General features: G+C 35.7%; 1 protein-coding gene across 10 annotated transcripts in view; it reads right to left on the bottom strand.

The window, feature by feature from the left end:
- Positions 1–19,792, bottom strand: part of CACNA2D1 (calcium voltage-gated channel auxiliary subunit alpha2delta 1) — a 405,950-nt gene that overhangs the window by 90,576 nt on the left and 295,582 nt on the right. For all 10 annotated transcript variants that reach the window (XR_005817136.1, XM_040548370.1, XM_040548379.1 and 7 more), the window contains exons 8-10: positions 17,940–18,009; positions 17,048–17,098; positions 15,595–15,694 (exon numbers count right to left, since the gene is read on the bottom strand). Coding sequence is in view for 9 of the 10 variants with exons in the window: in XM_040548370.1 (XP_040404304.1) it covers positions 15,595–15,694; positions 17,048–17,098; positions 17,940–18,009 (221 nt within the window). In the remaining variant the exon portion in view is untranslated. The remainder of the gene's footprint in view (positions 1–15,594; positions 15,695–17,047; positions 17,099–17,939; positions 18,010–19,792) is intronic.

Raw genomic sequence — 19,792 nt, 5'->3', positions numbered from 1 at the left:
GCAACAAAACACTTGAAAACTATGGAAAACGGGATAACCTTATTTTTTTATTTTCAATTATCAGTATCGTGCAATTGGTCAATAATTATATCACACAGTATAGGATCTAGCTGTATTTTTCAATAGGTTATTTCCCCCCATCCAAATTATTTATATCCTTTTGTGTGGATATCCTGTTGTGTCTGCCTTTGGGATCAGGCCTGAGGAAACAAAAGCCTCCTATTCACAGGTCTGGTGCAGGAATACCCAAGCTGTTACTGGGGCACTAGGAATGTTAGAAAATTTCATTTACTTGACCTCAAAGAGTGGGTATAATTTTGGCCATATCTCAGGCAACTCAATAACTTGAACAATAAATTAATCAATTAAATTTAACATGAATCTCTGAACAAAGTATTTTGAGTAAAACTACTTGAACCTTGTAATTCTAGAGGAGGTCAGAAAAAGAAATGCTCATCTGACAGTCCTACAACTTTGTTTTTATCCTTCTCTTCAGCTAAGGATCAATTTGGAAAACCAATAGATAATTGTACAGTGAAGATTATGCAGTGAAATATCTAAGAATGAGAGAGCTTTCCCATCTCTTTGGTAGTTCTGATGAGCGAGGGGCTCCTCCAGGCACAAAGACCTCCATAATCCACAGTGCTCTAAGAGTTACATTGATGAATAAGAGAAAAGGTTGGCATTCTCAAAGCCTCTTCTTGCAGAATAGTTCCTTCTACATTGCTAAAAGCTTTTTTTTTTTTTTCCTAGAGCCTTAACCTGATTTTACTAAAAGCACCCTCCATCAAAATTATTAAAACATCTATCCCAACACCAGGATATTAGACAATCCGAGTGAAGAGAAGTAGAGGTGATGATTTATTTCCTATTCCTCCCACTCTAAGTGCTCTGTGGACATAACGACAGGTCAAAAAACGAATAACAACAAGAGATTCTGCAGACAGGTGTTTTCATTAAGAGGGCAGAATAAGACTACAGAAGGAAAAAAAGAAATCATGGGAAAAGGCTCCAAAAAGAAGAGAAAACAGGATTAGTATTCAGAAATGGAATATACATAGCCTGAAAAACATTTGAGATAAGTAGAAAGATCAAAGCTATCAAGCCGTCTGGAAGAAAACAGCAAATAAAAGAGAAGAGAATGAAAATGTATATAATTCTATTTTTTTTCCTAAAACTGGATTCAGTTGAATATATTTAATTCTGAAAAGACACAAACATTCTTGTCTATTGGGAATTTTTTGATAAATCTGCCTTTTGCAGATACCAGCTGACCTCTCCACAGGTGACAAGCTTTATCAAGTAATACATAGCATGTAACTCCCAGGGACATCCACACTTTAGATCACATATATTTTCAAACATTACTGAATATCCTGGACTCCTTGTGAAATAGGAGTTCTCATTTCATTGGTGAGAAAAGTGAAGCAACAGGGAAGAAAACAAACAAATCCAAAGCAAAGATAGGGCTAGAAGCTTTAATCTCAATTCCCCACTATTAGAATATACTATTGCCTTTTCCCTTTCCTTTGTGCAACCAACTCCAAGTACTCAGATTTGCCCTTTAACTTGATATTTCTCATTTTGCCATATGCCATTTAAACCACAAGAGCAAATAAGGCGCAAATTCTTAAAGCAGGAATTCTCAACACATAAATGTCTTCAGAATGCACACATAACTAACTCAATTCATTCTGAATCTTACAGCAATGCAAGAGAAAAATCTCTGATTTCACAACGTATAAATTGATGAACATTTCTAATTCTTTTCTACACTTCTGTCTATCCCTATCCATATATCTCTCTACATATCCATTACCTGAGAGGTATAAGGCATTTAAATCTGCATTCCAATGTCAATTATTCTTTCTGCAAGTGTAGGCAGATATTCAAATACAAATAAAATATTTTAATTGATTCTCCTTCTTTTATAAGAAGGAAGTCCAAAGTATTCCCTTCAGTGCATTGTGCTAGAATTAACATTATATGCAATATTAGCAGAACAAGCAGTCATTGAAAACAGCAGCATTAAGAAGAAATTCTAGAATTAAATAATAATATCTTGTGGCATTCATTTTGGTAAGGAAGTGCTTATTACTGTTTCTGATGGTCAAGATTTTTTCTATCCTAATGTATTTGATGTCTTCATACATATGTGTATATAAATATATTTGTGTGCAAGTATGTGCTTTATTGTTTCTATGAAGTGATCAAGAAATCAAATTTCATCTGCCAATATTTATCAGATACAATCTGGACAAAGCACTTATCCATGGAGGAACACTACAATCCTCAGCAATGACAGCAATAATTTATGTGAATGCAAACTGTCAGAAAAAAAGAAATTGGGGAAAGCAGTGCCAGCGCTGCAAATCAGTTTGAAAAAAACTGAATCAGATTTTGTAAATAATCTCATTCCTGGAAAACGGAGTAACACAAACAAGTCACAAACAATAAATTAACAGAACTTTTTAAAACTAGGTTTCAGTCACTAGGTGTCACTACAACAATAACAAAAAAAAAAAAAGGTATTACAAATGTTATCTTGTGGTAGTGCCTTCTCCGCATGGCATAAATTTCTCATTGAAATTACAACAGTTACATGCCCTTGTGTGAAAAATGAGTACGAAAGGAATATTAAAAAACAAATATCAGAAAATATCAGAAAAAAAACTTCTACAATCTGAACACAAGTGGTCACAGCTCTAGGAGAATGGAAATCTTTTTTTTTTTTTTCTCTCCATACAAAGAGTCAATATTGCCAAAAACAAGCATCTCTATTTCCACTATTTCCAACATGTTTACAAACCAGGTTTGCAATACTTAGAATAAAGAGATGTAAAAGTTCACATCTCTCAACCAAGCGCCTTTCTTCATCTTCGAACACTGTAGAATTGATAACATTCTTATTGAAAAATAATATGAAATCTAAGTTAAAAATCAGATTGTCCCAATCATCCGTACCTGCTAACTCCTAAAAATATTATTCACTCATCCCACTTAGCTTACTAACATCTAATGATATAACATTTAATCAGAATGTTCTGGTGACATTTCTAAACTAAAAAAAAAAAAAAAAAAAAGGCAAATAAAAAAAAACAGAAAAACTCCACCTCATGAGATAAAACCGCATTAAACTATGTAAATTAGATATTTTTAAACATCTAGAAATGCTTCTTTTATAGAAAATTAGGCAATTGGACAAAGCAGTAATTCCTATATTTACACTTGCTACAGTTAAAAAACTTATACTTTTAAAACACCAAGATCACGATACCTGAATAAATCAGAAATACCACTCTGGGAATACTGAAAATTGAGAAAAATATAGTGAGCTTGCTGAAGGCCTAATCAGATACTACTGCTGCTGATTTTCAATCTGCTGAGGTTTGTTGCTATGCTACTTCTACCTCATGGCTAAATCAGCTTGGTGACCCAGTTGTATCTATACATATTAAATGAGCAATAGTGAAATAGATCTGATTTTATCAGGCTTTCCTCTTGTAACTAAATCCAGCTTTGCTGCTTTCTTTTCCTTTTATTGCCTGGTGCTGTAGGCTTGGTAATAGGATTTTAGGGTTAATCCCAAGAATAACTGAATCTTGAATAAAGACAGTTACAAACTATTTCAGCTATGTGATGATACAAATATTTAGCAGAATCCTTTTAGAGAATAGTAAGAAAGCAATTTGCAAACTTTTATTGCCATGTAGATCTCAGTACACAGAAAACTTGAGGCAGCTCAAGCAATAACATTTTGTAATTTACATGGCAAAAACAAATACGTGGTGTTAAAATTCAGCATTCGTATGTTGCTATAGAATAACTGTTATCTCCTATCCTATGACTTGCATATAGATAGTATTCAGATATACAGTACAACCCTACATATACATTGTAAAGAAAATGTAAAGAAAATGTATTCTAGCACTCAGTAGGAGCACTCCTGCATCTCTGAAATAATATTGCGAGTATAGGATGAAATAAAATTAAGATTATATGTCAGTTTACTCTATTGGTGTTTCTTGACATTTGAAATGCATCACACTTCTTTTAACTGTGAAATGTATATATCTGTACATATATATGTGTATCTATATATACGGTGCAAAAATGTTTAATACTAAATTTCTGAAAGGATTCTTGAAAGATCAGAGGTAGCAGCAGCATTCAACAACAATCTGTTAGGTCATGAAATACCTGCTGACAAATTATTGTAGCATAATATGAGACAAACATTTGGGAAAGGATCAAATACTGGACCAGAATCTGCTCTCGGTTATCTTAGTTAACCTTTCTAATTAGTGGGATTATCTGCATATAAATCAATGCAAATCTCCCATTGAGTGCAGCAGAAATCACACTCACACCATAAAGTGCAATTCCATGCTGAGAATATCATGGTTCAACAAAGAATGTCAGGTTTGGCCATAGGTCTTTCAGCAAGGTGAATTCATTTATGGTCATTTCATGATGCTGTGGCTAAGTTAGCATGTACTCTTGGTCATTTAACATCACGTGTGTCTGAATTCTTCTGGAAATTTAAGCACCTGCTGCAGAAATCTCACTGTTCTCAACTACTGTAGTGCTGTAACATGCATTGTATGCCACATATGTATGCTCCCTACATGTACTGTACAAGAGACCTGTAGTAGGAGACTTTCTATAAAGTGATTTTGGAGGTATATTTTTGTTATTGACTGAGGAAATCTTCATTTGGTCAAATTTGTGCTGTTTAGAACATGAAACACCCTTGGCCAAAATGATGAGATAAAGGTTTGAACATTAAATCATTATCTAAAAATTCACTGGATGCATGAGGTTCGAGCTCCGGGCATCAAAAGCAAGATGAATATTTTGTCAGTGTACCAAATGAAAAGACAGACGTACACATCTGTGCCAGGCCATGTAGCTGGGGGAGGGCAGGGGGCTACAATGTCACCTTCCCAGGGCTTTACCTAAACTTGCCTGTCACTCTTGCAGGGAAATGCTGTGCCTGGCTGCCCCTGGTGCCTGGGCTTTGCAAGCAGTAAGGAGGCTGTGGCAGCATACTGCTGACAGGCGAGATGCTGCAGCTACAGCAGAGAAGCAGCATGGAAGTGTGTGAGTCTTCAAAGTGTGAGACCTGCCAAGTCTGTGAGTATTTCATTCATGTTCTGCCTAAGAGTTCCTTTAGATCCACACCCGGCTAGCATCTTGCTAGTACGACTTAAAGTTTTTACCTCCTAAACAGAGGACTAAGTAGGAAATACTTACAAAAAAAAAAAAAAAAAAAAAAAAAAGGAGACAGAGAACACATAGCTCCCACCTTGTCCCAAACCTTATGGACAGGCTATATTTTTCTCTTGTTTCCTTAAACAAGAGTCATCTCTCCCCAGCAGAATGACTAAAGCCAGCATAGCCTGGCCTCTTCAGAATTGAAAAGGAAAGGGTTTGTTGTTCGAGGGAGCACCCAGGCACCCAGCACAGATTTTTAGTTATATTGTCACAGTTCCCCCTAGTCTCTGTCTCCTGGTTGAAAAGACGACTCAGAAATGCACTTTTGGTCCAGTATCTGACATGCCACAGTCTTTAGTGAGTCCTGTACTTTACTAAGTATTAAGAAACTGAAACTAGCCAACAGATTTATTAACCAGTGTGACCATGAGCTATCACCTTATTTTATATACTACTAATGTATTAATTTTATATACTACTAAACTAATGGAGAGTTAGGATTTATTCTGGAAATTGAAGAAGCGTGTGCCACGTTCTGTTGGAAGCCTGACTTTCTAACATTTGACAACTACAAGAGGAGACACTAAAAATCTGTATTGATGCCCAAAGCAATGCCTCAAAGTGGGAATAGAGGTGACTTATCTCATCATCTGGAATTGTAAGCTACACTGTACAGTAATAAATGTACAGTTTCCAGCAACATCCCTGCTCCTGACAACCTAAATTAGAATTTCAGCTTCTAATTTCCATCTCCTTTGGCTCTTTTTCCACTCAAGTACATTATTGCTTAGAATTAACACATTGTGACAAATCTAAAATGAAATAGATCTTGTCTTAAGATTTGCCCTATTCCTTTTCAAAACCATTCACTTTTTTTTTTTGGACATTTTTCTTCCACAACAAACTAAAGTTACAGTTAATAATACAACAGTAAAAATTTAGCTGATGTTAAAAAAGCAAACACTGACATAAAAGAAGGAAAAAAAGGTTATAATTAAGATCCTAATCTCCTCCTTAAATATTTGCCTGTTTTGTTTTTTGTTTTTCGTTTTTTTTTACATCCACTGACTCCATTTTGCATTCTCAGCTCAGTAGAGGTAGTCTGCTCATTTCAGTGATCTTTGCAGGCGCCATCCAATGCAGCGGCCAGGCTCCCCTACAGGGAGTGGGGACAGACAAGCACCTTCTGGCTATAATTTGTCCTCAACATGCTCAAGACAGTCAGGATGAGCTGTCTTCTGGAGCTGATTTTCATTTCCCTCCATTAACTGTAATTATAATTATAGTTATAACTAGAATTAACCCAATAACTTACAATACAGTAACCTTGATTTCACTCTGAGGCAGGTTGCAGTCTAGGGGTGTGGGACCTATTATGGGATGCATTTGGGGATTGCACAGGACTTTCTACAAGATCTTTTAGGAGAAGGAACCAAGGAAAGTAAAGGGATGAATTTAGGTGACTTGGAGATAAATGAGTGTGGGAAAATAGAGGGGTAAGGGGAAAGCGGGCTGGTCAGCTTGCTTGTCTAGCCATGCCCTGCATCTCATCAGCACAGTCTGTCCTTCCTTCTTAAACTGCATTTCTAGCTCTTCACCTGGGTGGGGGCTCTACTCTGTGTGCGTCTGCATGCACGGGAGTGTGAGTGCAGCAACCAGAGTCAGACCCCAGGTTGGAGGGCCTGGGCATCTGTGCTGCAGCAGTTGGAGAGCCTGGAGTGGGTGGACTTTAGAATTTGCTGGATAGATGCAGCTAAACTGTTACATAAACAAGGAAAAAACAAAAGTGCTTAGTAAATATTATTCTATTTAGAAAGATAAAGGCTAATGTATTCATATCACACAAGGATGATGAAGTACCTTCCAGTCCATTAGTAATTAATGTGGATGATAAACAGCTATTTGGGATAAACATTTAAGTCAGCAAGACAAAATGGAAAAAAAAAAAATCACCACCATCAACAACAAATGATGTATTCTTGATTTAAATCCAAAAGGGACAGTGAGATACTCTAGTCTGACCTCCTGCACACTCTCTCACCACCCATATATCACTAGCCTTTAGAATTTCCTTGTTTACTCCTGTAATAGACCATAACAATTACGTTTAGTGCTAGATGTTTGCTTAAAGTGCATCTTCCAGGAAAGCATTAAATATTGATATGAGGAGGACAAGAATCTTCCCTTGCAATTTGTTGAGGCATATTAACTATTTATGTGCCATTCAAATTTATTGGGCTTCAACTAGAGATTCTTGCAGTGCCTTTATGTGACAGTTTTAAAAAGTCTATGGATGCTAGAGTTTTCCCCAGTGACAGCACTTCTTAGGTGTTATAAAATCAGTTCTCAGCCTATTTATTTATGAACTTCAAAATTACCCCTAGAAAATTCAAATTCTGTGAGTCCAAGAATACTTTGAAAAGCAGGTCTGAAGTCCAGCTTCTCATATGACTCACTCAGGACTCTGAGAAGACGTCTTCAAGAATCACTTTATGTCCTGAGAGAAGGCACCTACAAACTTTTATTTAGTAAAGTCTGAGCCAAACTCTTTTGTGTTATTGACACTATCCACATTTATATAACATTATTCAGCCAGGACAAAAGAAACACAAATGCAAAATCTCAGTTCAAATAGTCATTGTCTACCTCGTGGGAGAGAAACTGAACCATCAGTCTATACACTGTTTAGATGAAAAGCAGTCTCAAGCCATGCCACTGAAGCTATATAAGCATTTAGTTCATATTAGATGAAGATTGCAGTATGTTTGACTCCTAGAAGTACTTCCGTTTTTTCTTTTCTTGATACAAACTGTGTAACTTGCTTTCCTGAGGATCAGGGTCCCACTGAAGTCATACAATCACAGCATCATTTAGTTTGGAATAGACCTCTATGATCATTTAGTTCAACCAAATCAGTTAACCTCATTTTAAATGAGCCAAACAATACCTTATCGTACCCTAATCTTCCTCATAACTCCGTCTCCAACTGAAATACTTAAACATAGCATCATTGACTCCTTTCTTGACCTTCTTTTCTTGAGGGGAATCAAAACAAAACTCTACTTATGTGGACAGACAAAAAAATTATGATGTTGTTTATATAATTGCATTTCTTGCATCTATTCCTACTCTCATTAATCCATTTATAAAGACAATTCTTTCTAACTTATTAACAATTGCTGGATTTCCATAGTTCCCAAATTTTCTCCAGGTCCCTATATTGTCCCGATTGTTATTTGCAAAATACTCTTCATTATGACATTTGCTAAACAGGTCCTCCAAATGTATTTCCCACACATATAATTTCACAGATAAATAGGCAAGCTCCTCCTGTAATTATTAGCAATGCAGAATTTAAATACTATTTTGATCATAATTTGCTCAAGCTTCGCTTCAGCCCAGCATCAACAGCGATTGATTGATGCATCAAAATCAATAATACCTTTTTGAAAATATGTAAAACAATTCATTCGCTCTCTGAATAGGGAAAGTTCAAGATAACAACTTTCTATTGAGGAATACCAATGATTTTCCATTAAGAAATGCTGCTGTGAAAATGTGTTTCTCTGTAGCTATTATTGTTCTCCTTTGCCTTGAAAGTGAGCCATTAAATTTAAGAAAAACTGCAAGGTCATGATAGAATTGGATGGATCATGGTTAAGAGAATCACGAGTGAAGCTCAACACTCAGCTTTAAACATGGCTTTATCTTGTTTTTCACTGAAAAAAAATGGAATAATATATATTTGTTTACTGTTCACACAGCTATGACTCAGAGGAGGCTGTATACTTGACTGGAGCTATGGTGATTTATTACCTGAAGTGCTTCAGGATTAAATCAGTAGGAAAGATGCTTATGCAGAGCTGCAGTGGGATCTTGATTATATTTTCAGTTTGCCAAATAATGAAAAAGATGGCAGGCATTTTTATATTTTCTCCTTAGTATTGTCCATTGTGGAGAAGGGGAAAATAAGGACTGGAGAAATTAGCAAGCTTGCTGGCAAGCCCCTTAATACAGGAGTCCTTTTCTACTCTTCCTTCTAGATCCAACCATGCAACTACTTCAGTGCTAGTATTTCACACTAATATCATTATCATGCTTTATTTCTTCCTCCTCAAAGAGCGATGTTATTTATAAAAAAATAGCCACTATTGAACTCATCTGGTCAAAAATCCAAAACACGAGAAGAAAATAGATGTTTATCTATTGAGTATGTAACTTAATTTAAGGTTCACTAGAGACATTTTAAATGGATGTAAAGTAATAAAGGAAACTGACTTAAAGTATTAACTTTGAATTTAATTTTAAAGAGCTTTCTAAAAGACTTTTGTCAATTGAACAGAAGTACACACAAACAAATGAACATGGCTGAACATGAGGTTGAACATGCTGGGTCCTGCACTTTGGTCACAACAACCCCATGCAGCACTACAGGCTTGGGGCAGAGTGGCTCAAAAGCTGTGCAGAGGAAAAGGATCTGGGGGTGCTGATTGATGCTCACCTGAACATGACCCAGCAGTGTGCCCAGGTGGCCAAGAAGGCCAACGGCATCCTGGCTTGTATCAGGAATAGTGTAGCCAGCAGGACCAGGGAGGTGATTGTCCCCCTGTAATGGCATACCTTGCCCTGGTGAGGCCGCACCTCGAGTTCTGTGTTCAGTTTTGGGCCCCTCACTACAGGAAGAACATCGAGGCCCTGAATCATGTCCAGAGCAGAGCTACAAAGCTGGCGAAGGGCCTGGAGCACAAGTCCTGTGAGGAGCGGCTGAGGGCACTGGGGCTGTTTAGTCTGGAGAAGAGGAGGCTCAGGGGAGACCTTATTGCTCTCTACAGCTCCCTGAAAGGAAGCTGTGGGGAGCTGGGGGTTGGCCTCTTCTCGTGGATAACTAGTGATAGGACAAGAGGGAATGGCCTTGAGTTGTGCCAGGCAAGGTTCAGGTTCAAAATGAGGAGACATTTCTTCTCAGAAAGAGCAGTCAGGCATTGGAACGGGTTGCCAGGGAGGTGATGGAGTCACCATCCCTGGGGGTGTTTAAGGAAAGGTTGGACCTGGTGCCTGGGGACATGGTTTAGTGGGTGACATTGGTGGTAGGGGGATTGTTGGACTAGATGATCTTGGAGGTCTTTTACAACCTTAATGATTCTACGATTCTAAATTTAACAAAGAATGCATAAGCATAACACGTTACACCATTGGAAAATCTAGCATCCTCCTTCCTTCAATAAGATTTCAGGCTATGATCTCCACCCATGTCATGTTTACATAGTTTTTAAATGACCTCAAAGGAAGTATTTCCTAGAAGGAAAGAATTTTACCCTGTATCTAAGAGAATACAGATGCAATTTGAAAGGCAGAGTACATGAAGGAACATGCAGCAGAAAGAAAAGGGAGCCCTTTGATAAACTGAAAAGCTCTTTACTGAACTTTATTTTTTTCTTATTAGTTTTATAATATCATAATAGATATTTTAATTAGCAAGGCATAAAGCTGCATCAGTTTGGGAGTAAGGAGAGCAAAGTAAAAAAGTGAGCAACCAGTGAGTTGAGAGAATTACACAAAAAGCTGCTATTAAAAATCAGTGGGAAAAGGTGTATATTCCATAGACTGCTTTGATGATCCCCAACAATAATCTTATAAGGTTTGTGTGGTTTTTTCATTGAAATAATTTAATCCAGAATCTCCTTTCCTCTGATTTTAGTCCCTGTGCAGAACTGCACAAGAGCAGGAGATGAGCTTTCAATTTTCCTACAGCATGATTCTCTTATCCCTAGCACGTTCATAACACTTAATTTCTAGCTCCTAAACAGTACATATTAGTTTGGATTTTTACAACGGCTAAATGATTCTAAACAGTCCTATGGCTCCTGACCTTTAACATGTCTGTTGTTACAAGTTGTGTTTTCCTTTGTGTGATTTTCCCCACCTCTTCAGACTTGAAGTTGTGATACATTTCTCCTGCAAACTGCAGCCTACCCACAATCATAAACAAATTACACTCTCTGTGTCAACATTTGAAACCAAGTCAGTAAATCATAGCATGCTGGGATAGAATTACTGCCCCTATCATCTACCACTTACTGCTATCAAAGCATATAACCGGATTAGTGGGAAAACAGCTGTATTACTCATACATTTAAGCTCTTCCTAACAGCAGGTTTTCTTTCCGCAACAAAGCACAGCACTTCAGATAAGAAAAATTCAAATCCCAGAGGAAATCATGACATATTAACCCCTGGCAGTCTTTACGTGACTTAACAGTTCATTCAGCCCTTTTTCTCTGGAAATAAATGCAAGAACTATATTAAATCAGTAGAACTAATGTATTTTAGCACATCCACTGTAAAGCTTTCTGTTTCCCAGGATTTCTCCATATACCAGGCATGGTTGATTAAATCATCCTGTCACTTTCTAGAAGTGATTGGCATAAGCTTAAATCCATGTCTCAGTTGTGGGCATGAATCATCACACATATGGGTTTTGTGGGACAACATCTTGGCAGAGGTTAGCAGTAAAACAGCTCTTCAGTTAACTCAAAACCTCATTACAAACACTCTATGGTTATTAAATCTAACAGCCCATAAAACAACTGTTGATTTCTTGGCCAAAAGATCCAAAAGGGAAAGAAAAAATTGCAGATAATTTTCAGTATTCATATATCAATTCACTAATATTGTGTTAACTATAAATTATAATCTTTTGCGGGGGCTTTTAATTAGACAGTGATGCCATTCTAATACCAGGATGCTTCAAGAGAAACTGTCCTTAAGCAATAGCATGAAACATAATGAACAAATTACATTTCCTTCACCTAGATCAAAACGCTTTAGTTGATCTTTTGGGGTTATGAAGGAACCAACAGGGATAGATTTATTTTAGATATGCCTTATCTATTATGGAATACAATAATGTGTAGAATTCCAGTGTAGAATAATGATGTCTTTTTCTCTATCATAGAATGAGTACTCAGGAAAATGGTGGAGTCCCCATCTCTGGTGGTATTTAAAATACATGTGGATGTGACACTAAGTGACATGGTTTAGTCATGGGACTTGGGATGTCAGGTTCATGGTTGGACTTGTTGATCTTAAAGGTCTTTCCCAACACAGATAATTTCATGAATCTGTTGTCATTCCTCCATATGATCCTCATATCATTAAAAATATATATATATTTAAAAACAGACAAAAATTAATGAGCCATCTGACTTTTAACACAGTACAACAAACTAATAAATCATACAGCTTTTCACTAAAGGTGTACGCTTCAATCAAACATGAAAATAAAACAGCATACATGAAAACAGTATGGCAACTAATACCAACACTGCAATGGATAAATGCTTTATAAAAGTTCTGCACGTGGGTATGCTCCTGTGAATAATCTTAAGAACAAATAATACTGAATGTGATAATATATCACCTTCTTAAGCAGTGTCCTCTCGGTACTTAACTTTGGTTTGAGGCTTTGCTCAGACTGTGGAAAAATAGACCAATCTAACCTAAAATCCTAAAAAAGACCAGACTTCAAGGCTTACTTCTCTCACTCGTAATAGTAAAATCTTTTGTTTCTTGTCTATAGCATATGATTCTCATTCTGTTATAGAAAGAAAATATCAGAACACAATCTCTCCCACAGTTTCAATATGTAAGTCATCTAAATACATGAAACAGGTAATAGAAAAGTAATTACAATACTAAAAAGATTTAATATGGAATTTTAAATCATAGATGCACAACATCAAATATCACTTTATAGAATAGCTAGAGATGGCATGTTCTATTATGTATACTTCTGTGAGTGTTGGTTTCCTCTGAGGATGAATGCAGCTCAAGAAAAAAGTCCTCTTTGGTTCTGAAGTCAAATATCAACAAGTGGTTCTGAGTATTAATTTCATTCAAAGAAAAAAGGTCCTTACATGTTGCAAATTAAAAACCACTTGGAAAATGTACTGCAGAAAATTTTCAAAACTTTCTAGTCCTTTTTTGAAACAAATCCCAACCTTGGGACCTCACTGTAATATCACTGAAACTTACTTCATAGAATACCCTCTAAGACTTACTATCTCGGCATTAAGATACACTATTTCTGGCCAGCTTAGAGTAAATGAAAGAAAGAGTTGTTACAACTGCATGAATCGGGAGGCAGTGTGGGTCGACATCTTCAAATGACAAAAGCTGGCATAGTTGCATTGATTACAGTAACCAATTTCTAACAGTTTAGGATTAGTCTTCTTCTAAAAACAAACAAATAAATAAATAAAACAGTGAACAGAGTTCAGCTGTCTAATGCCATTGCAAAAAGCTTATTTTCTTTTAATAATAAAAAAGTGGTTTTTTTTTCACTGCAATTTAGACTAAAGAAAACCATCTAATTCACTATTAAAAACTTGAAAAAAGGAAATGTCATTGCAAATAAAATCTTCTCTCTACTACTTGGAGAAAGGTCTAGCTAGACTGACAGCAAAAGATGAAGCAATAAGTGGTGTTCAAAGAAATTTCTGATAGTGATATTTCAGGTCTTTCTCCCTGCAGGCTGACTACAACACATCTGTAGAAGTTGAAAATTGCCTTCAAAATCATTGTAGAGTTACTCACCATGCAGGCTGTCTCTTGTCATTAAGAGTATGACAGTGCTCCTATCCTAAATCCTTATAATCAAAGTATTAAAATTCAACAACTTCATTAAAAAAAAAAAAAAAAAAAAGCCTTGCCTGAGGCTAGACCATGGCATTCAAGGTATGAGCCTGAAAACTGAAAGTAGCCCATAACAACCTCCCTCTCCCCAAAACAATTTTATTTTGCCTTCAGCCTTTTTTAGAAAACCAGGAATTTGCACTTTAATTTCCATGCAAGTATTAAGAAGACTTAAATGACACTCCACAATAAATAAATTAATTAATTAAAGAACTATTTAAAAAATCTTTTTTAGAGAAACTGAAGTTTTAAGGCTAGTAGTCAAGTGTAGTAACCACACATAGCACTGAAGTTTCAGATTATGTTCTGAAAGATCTTAGCTGCTGAAAAACCAGCCCCGAAAATGCCAGCATCTTCATTTGATAATCCTTACAATCCTACCTTCCTTGCACCAGTCCTTTGACCTTCATATCATGTATGCTGTCTCTGTGAACTTTGTATATTTTCTGTATATTATCTGTGAATTTTGTATATTCTTAAGTCCCTACATGTATCCCCCCCTCTATTATATTTTTGTGGTTTAGCCCTGGCAGGCAGCTGAGTACCACCCAGCCACTCGCTCACTCTTCCCATGTGGGATGTGAGGGAGAATTGGAAAGGTAAAACTGTGAAAACTCACAGGTTGAGATAAAGACAGGTCACTAGATAAGCCAAAGCCGTGCATGCAAGCAAAGCAAACCAGGAATTCATTCACTACTCCCTATCAGCAGGCAAGTGTTCAGTCACTTTCAGGAAAGCAGGACTCAATCACACGTAATGGTTTCTTGGGAAGACAAACTCCATCACCCTGAACATCCTCCTCTTCCTCCTTCTTTACCCCAGCTTTTATTGGTGATCGTGATGCCATATAGTGTGGAATATCCCTTTGGCCAGCGGGGTCAGCTGTCCTGACTGTGTCCCCTCCCAGCTCCTTGTGCTCCCCTAGCCTCCTTGCTGGCAGAACAGCACGAGAAGCAGAAAATCATTGGCTCTGTGTAAGTTCTGCTCAGCAATGACTAAAACATTGGTGTGTTATCACCACTATTTTCATCAAAAATCGAAAATGCAGCATTGCGTGAGCTTCTGTGAAAAAAACTGACTCTATCCCAGCCAAAACCATGACACTGTATTATGAGAAAAATTGCTTTGCTACCATAAAATTACTAACTGTAGAACTTCTCAGGAATACCTCTTTGGCAGGTTGGATGTACAAACTGTACATCTCTGCATCAGTTAAAACAGGCATCTCAACTGCCAGCAGCCCGGAAGAAAGAACTCCCCCCTACCTCCTCTGCAGCATTGTATCTACAAAAACAGACTCTTGAAAAACAACATAATACCAGGAGACCACCAACTATTTCAAGAGGATTTGCATGTACCAATCGAGTAGATCTATTAAACAGACCAGAATTATATATCAGAAAGGACAATTCGGCCACACAGAAGTTTGTTTAGATTACTTTTGCTTTAACTGCTTCCTTTTCTGCTGCAGCTTCATTAGCCCTTCATTCAAATGTATACATATTGATGAATCTATGACTTCTATGGCTCCCATTATACTTTACAAGAAAATAGTTAGCCAAATGTGTTATTTTGTAATATTTTTTTCTTAAGTCTCTTAGCAGGTTCTCAAAACTGGCATTGAAGACAGGATGCTTACAGCTTTGTTGACAATGCAAATTTTGTTGAAGAAACAGATACTCACTGAAACTACATTCACAAAGTCATCGTCAGACAATGTCTCTAACATCTCAATGACCGAGGTGCGGATCAGCTTCAATGTCAATCCACTGACACTTCCACTCCTAACAGAAATCCACAGGATAAGAGAAAAGATCACTTTAAGAAAAGAATTTTAAATATGCGAAGAAAATACAGAGCACCAAACAGCATTCTCAGCAACTTTCACACTTGAATTTTCAATTATTCTCCTGAATTCTCCAACACACCATTAATGTTATAGCATTATACAATTAAAAAAAAAAAAAAAAAAGAAGTCCAAAACTGGCATTCCAAGCCAGAATCCTGTGGCTATGATTAAGTCATAATGATACATCATTTGCTCATTTTCTTTTCAGCAAATCTGAGCCAATTAACCACACACAACCGATGCATTATCTGAACATTTCATACTCCTACACACAGATTTACAGCTTGAAATTTTCAGATACCCAAATGGCAGCTTTTTTGATTCAAGGTAAAACCTAAATTGAAGTGCAGAAATAAAAAATGTTGATAAACCTCACTCCTGAACTGAAAGCACTTCACCACATTTAAAATCATTACATGCAAATTCTCTCTGAACATTTCTATCCGTATAAAGCAATCTGTTTGACACATCAAGTTCAGTGCTTCCTTCAGTCCTTTGACATTAGTCTAAACAAAAGAAGCCTTGCCAAGGCAAAGGGAGAGGTTTTTTGTTATCAATTTCTTTGCTCAATTTCTACACTGCATTGAATAAATATCTCAGTATAAACACCAAACATGGGATGATTTTTATATATGAAATCAGAAAAGGTAGCTGCAAATTTCTCATATTCTGCAATAGCATTATTCTTTTGTGTCCTTACTGAATAACCTGTCAATAAGGACAAATGAATAGGGCTATACTGGAAAAATGCAACACACACACAAAATATTTCTTTTCATTTTATTTTGCATTTCTTTCAAAGGGAAATTTATCTATGAAAATAATTTAAATTGCTTGCAAATTAATGATTTATAGAAACTGAGCTTTAAATATGTACAGTAAAACTTGAAGTCTGCACAAATTCTCATCCTTCAAGCTCATGAAATTATGATTAAATCCACTTTTCTGTTTCTAGTAATTTGTTTCTGCTTTTGTGTTTTACAGCAAATCTTAGCATGCACAGGAGAAATTTTCATCTAATTATTAATTATTAAGAAACTGAAAGCAGAATAATATTAAAGGAATACAAAAACACTTCCTTCTACATAGTTCAAATAACTTGAAGGTTTGGTTTGGGCTTTTTGGAAATATGTTTTCCTGTGTGTTTATTTTGTTGAAAACCCGTTTTTGATCCCTCCATATAAGGAGTTCTTAATCATCTCTTCCTTTTTCAGCATATGGAGATTTGTTCAATATATCTAAGAACTTTTATCTCTCTAATGTCAACATTCAAACATTAAACACTTACGCATCAACTAAAATAAGCATATCTTTGGGAGATGCAGCTCCTTGGATATACCTGAAATAAACAGAGAATATGAATGACTCATGTTTGAAAACACATTTGCTGTGTGTTTTCAACACTCTGCAATCTTTAAATTTATCCATCTGAACAACAAAAAAAAAATCGTCTCATTGTAACTAGTAGAAAACCATGTGACATCATTTTCTCTCTTGCTGTGTCTCCTTCTAAGTAAACCAAACTGCAATTGCAAAGCCTGAAGATAGACTATACTTATTAAAATTCACTATTTTCATATGTTGATAACTGAAAAGCGTGTACACTATTTCAGAGCTAAAGGTCTTGATGACAGATTAATTATTGCATCTGTCAGGTTTAGGGAAAAAATACTTTGTCCTTTGAGAGAGTATATTCAACTAGTACTGATCCAATTATCAGTATGCATTACGCCTTGAGAGGCTTAAAGAAAAATATCATGAGAAACAATCCCACTGTTCTGTCTTTTACTTGTCTAGGGATTCCTTAGCTAGTCTAAACCACCGAGAAATATTTGTAAGCATTTGCAGAAAGTCTGGAAAAAGTGGCTCAGTCTGATAATCTGAATTACATCTGATTTTGGCACAAAATCCATATTTTATATGAACACTTATTAGACAGTTATCTACCTATAAAATGGTTCGTGTAAGGCAACAGTATGACATAGTACAGTGGATGCTGCATAACAGGTAGTATAATTTGAACATTGGCTGTTCAGAAGAATTAACTGAGTTTATATGAAGAAAACAGTAGTATCTAAAAGTAAGGAATATTACATATTAATAATCTAAAAATTTTGTCTTTGAAGTCATATCTAGGAAGCAAGAGATTTATATACATCAGTCCTTTAAGAAAAGCTTACCATGGTCTTCTGCGAACATCATACAGATCTATTTTGTTTGGAGTTCGACTTTTATCTACCCATGGGGAAGCTAGGAAAGAAATATTGTTATATAAAGTAAATTTATCTTAAGTATTTTTAAACACTTAAAATATAATGAATAAACATCACAGACTTTATAAACAAACATTCAATATTGATTAAAAAATCCATATTTTTGCAACGTGTTTTTGAACTATATACATATACCACTATATATACAAGCATATAATATAATGTAGTGAAAATATATGTAGATAAAGGTTTTAAAGGGCCAAATTGTGTTGAAGAAATAGTTCCTGACTATAATTGACCACTGACTTCAATGGAACCAGAATTTCAACTGAAGCATTTTAGAACACGAAATAATTATTTTTGGACAAGAAAGTACTTTATTTCAAAACCACTTATTACTTAATTAATTTTGGATGTAATAATACTGTGCTCATCTATGCTCTCAGTTATGTAGCTAAAAAATTACCCATTGGCTCAAAAGAGCTCTACCTAAATAGGCAATTTAGAAAAGTAATATGAATGTAACATCTTTTCTGAAAATAAAGTGAGATGGAAATATCCACGTCTGTAAAGAAAATGCTAAGATTAATAATGTTTTGTAAGCATTTAATCTAAGCTTTATCATAATTTTCAGCAGGGTAGGCATCTTTTTCTTACTGAAAAAGAAAATGAGCCTTTCAAAACCATTTAACGACTTAACAAACAAACAAAAAAAAAGTGAAAAGTTACTTTAAATGAAATGTTTTGCAATTTGCTTTCTCACTGTATGCCATCGACATTGGGAAAGCTGTTTCTTGATGTTAATCGTCTTTCTGTCTAGGAAATAAAGGGAGCTATAGGCAGTTCTAGGATGCTTTGTTAAAATAAATAAATAAATAAAATAAATAAAAGCACCTATATAAGACAAATGGGAAGAAGTATGATATCTCCATCCATGAATATAAAAAAAGACACCCGCTTAGAGTAGCTGCCTATTTTTGATTTTAATAAATGAACCTTTCATTAAGTGACCGTGAATTGACCATGACTTTAGTTGGCAAATCAGTTCCCAGACCATTCAAAAAGAGCATAATCCACAAGGCATTTATCAGTATAATAACCCCTTTTGTGCACCAGAAGAACCTTGCACTTTACACCAGTATTGTGTATGAATTAACACAAGACCACCTGTCAGGTCCTGTGCAATCTGAAGGGAGAAAGGTCTTTGACATTTCCAGAAATGAGAGAATGGAATTTTCAGGACTGGTATATATCGATTTTTTTAGTAATTTAGGTATCATTACTTAGGTATATACAATTTAAATTCACTGTATTCATTTTACATTGTATTAGGACTACTTTAGGTAAAATAAGAAATGTAAATCAAGATACTGACCAACACAGCTATATCTTTGGCCAAATTTTTAGGCTTTCAACAAACATGCAATAAAAGGCTATGCTCTATCAAATCTGGCCTTCTTAATCAACCCATATCTAGGACAGTCTTTTTGAATAGAGAATTATTTGAATGCATCCATCTGGAATTATTCAAAACAACAGATAAAATACAATTTACACTGTTAGTGTGGCAATAACTTTTAAAAATCTCTACTAACAAGTGAATTGAAACTTTTATATATATATAAATATAAAGGGTAAGTCTTACTCCTTACTGCATTCTCCAGAGCAAATAAATTCAATGAGAATTTGGATGCAGGAGCTGAAGGAGAGTGCTTCTAAAAATCAACATATTCTGCTTTAACAATGGATGTTGGCATAGCTATTCAAAGGCTCATGGAGTAAAAGATTGGCTTTGTAGATAAAAACTTACACATACTATT

This window comes from Cygnus olor, chromosome 1 (genome assembly GCF_009769625.2).
Source record: "Cygnus olor isolate bCygOlo1 chromosome 1, bCygOlo1.pri.v2, whole genome shotgun sequence".
NCBI classification, from domain to species: domain Eukaryota; kingdom Metazoa; phylum Chordata; class Aves; order Anseriformes; family Anatidae; genus Cygnus; species Cygnus olor.
Note: the sequence above shows the minus strand (reverse complement) of the source record. Positions and strands in the feature narration are given on the sequence as shown.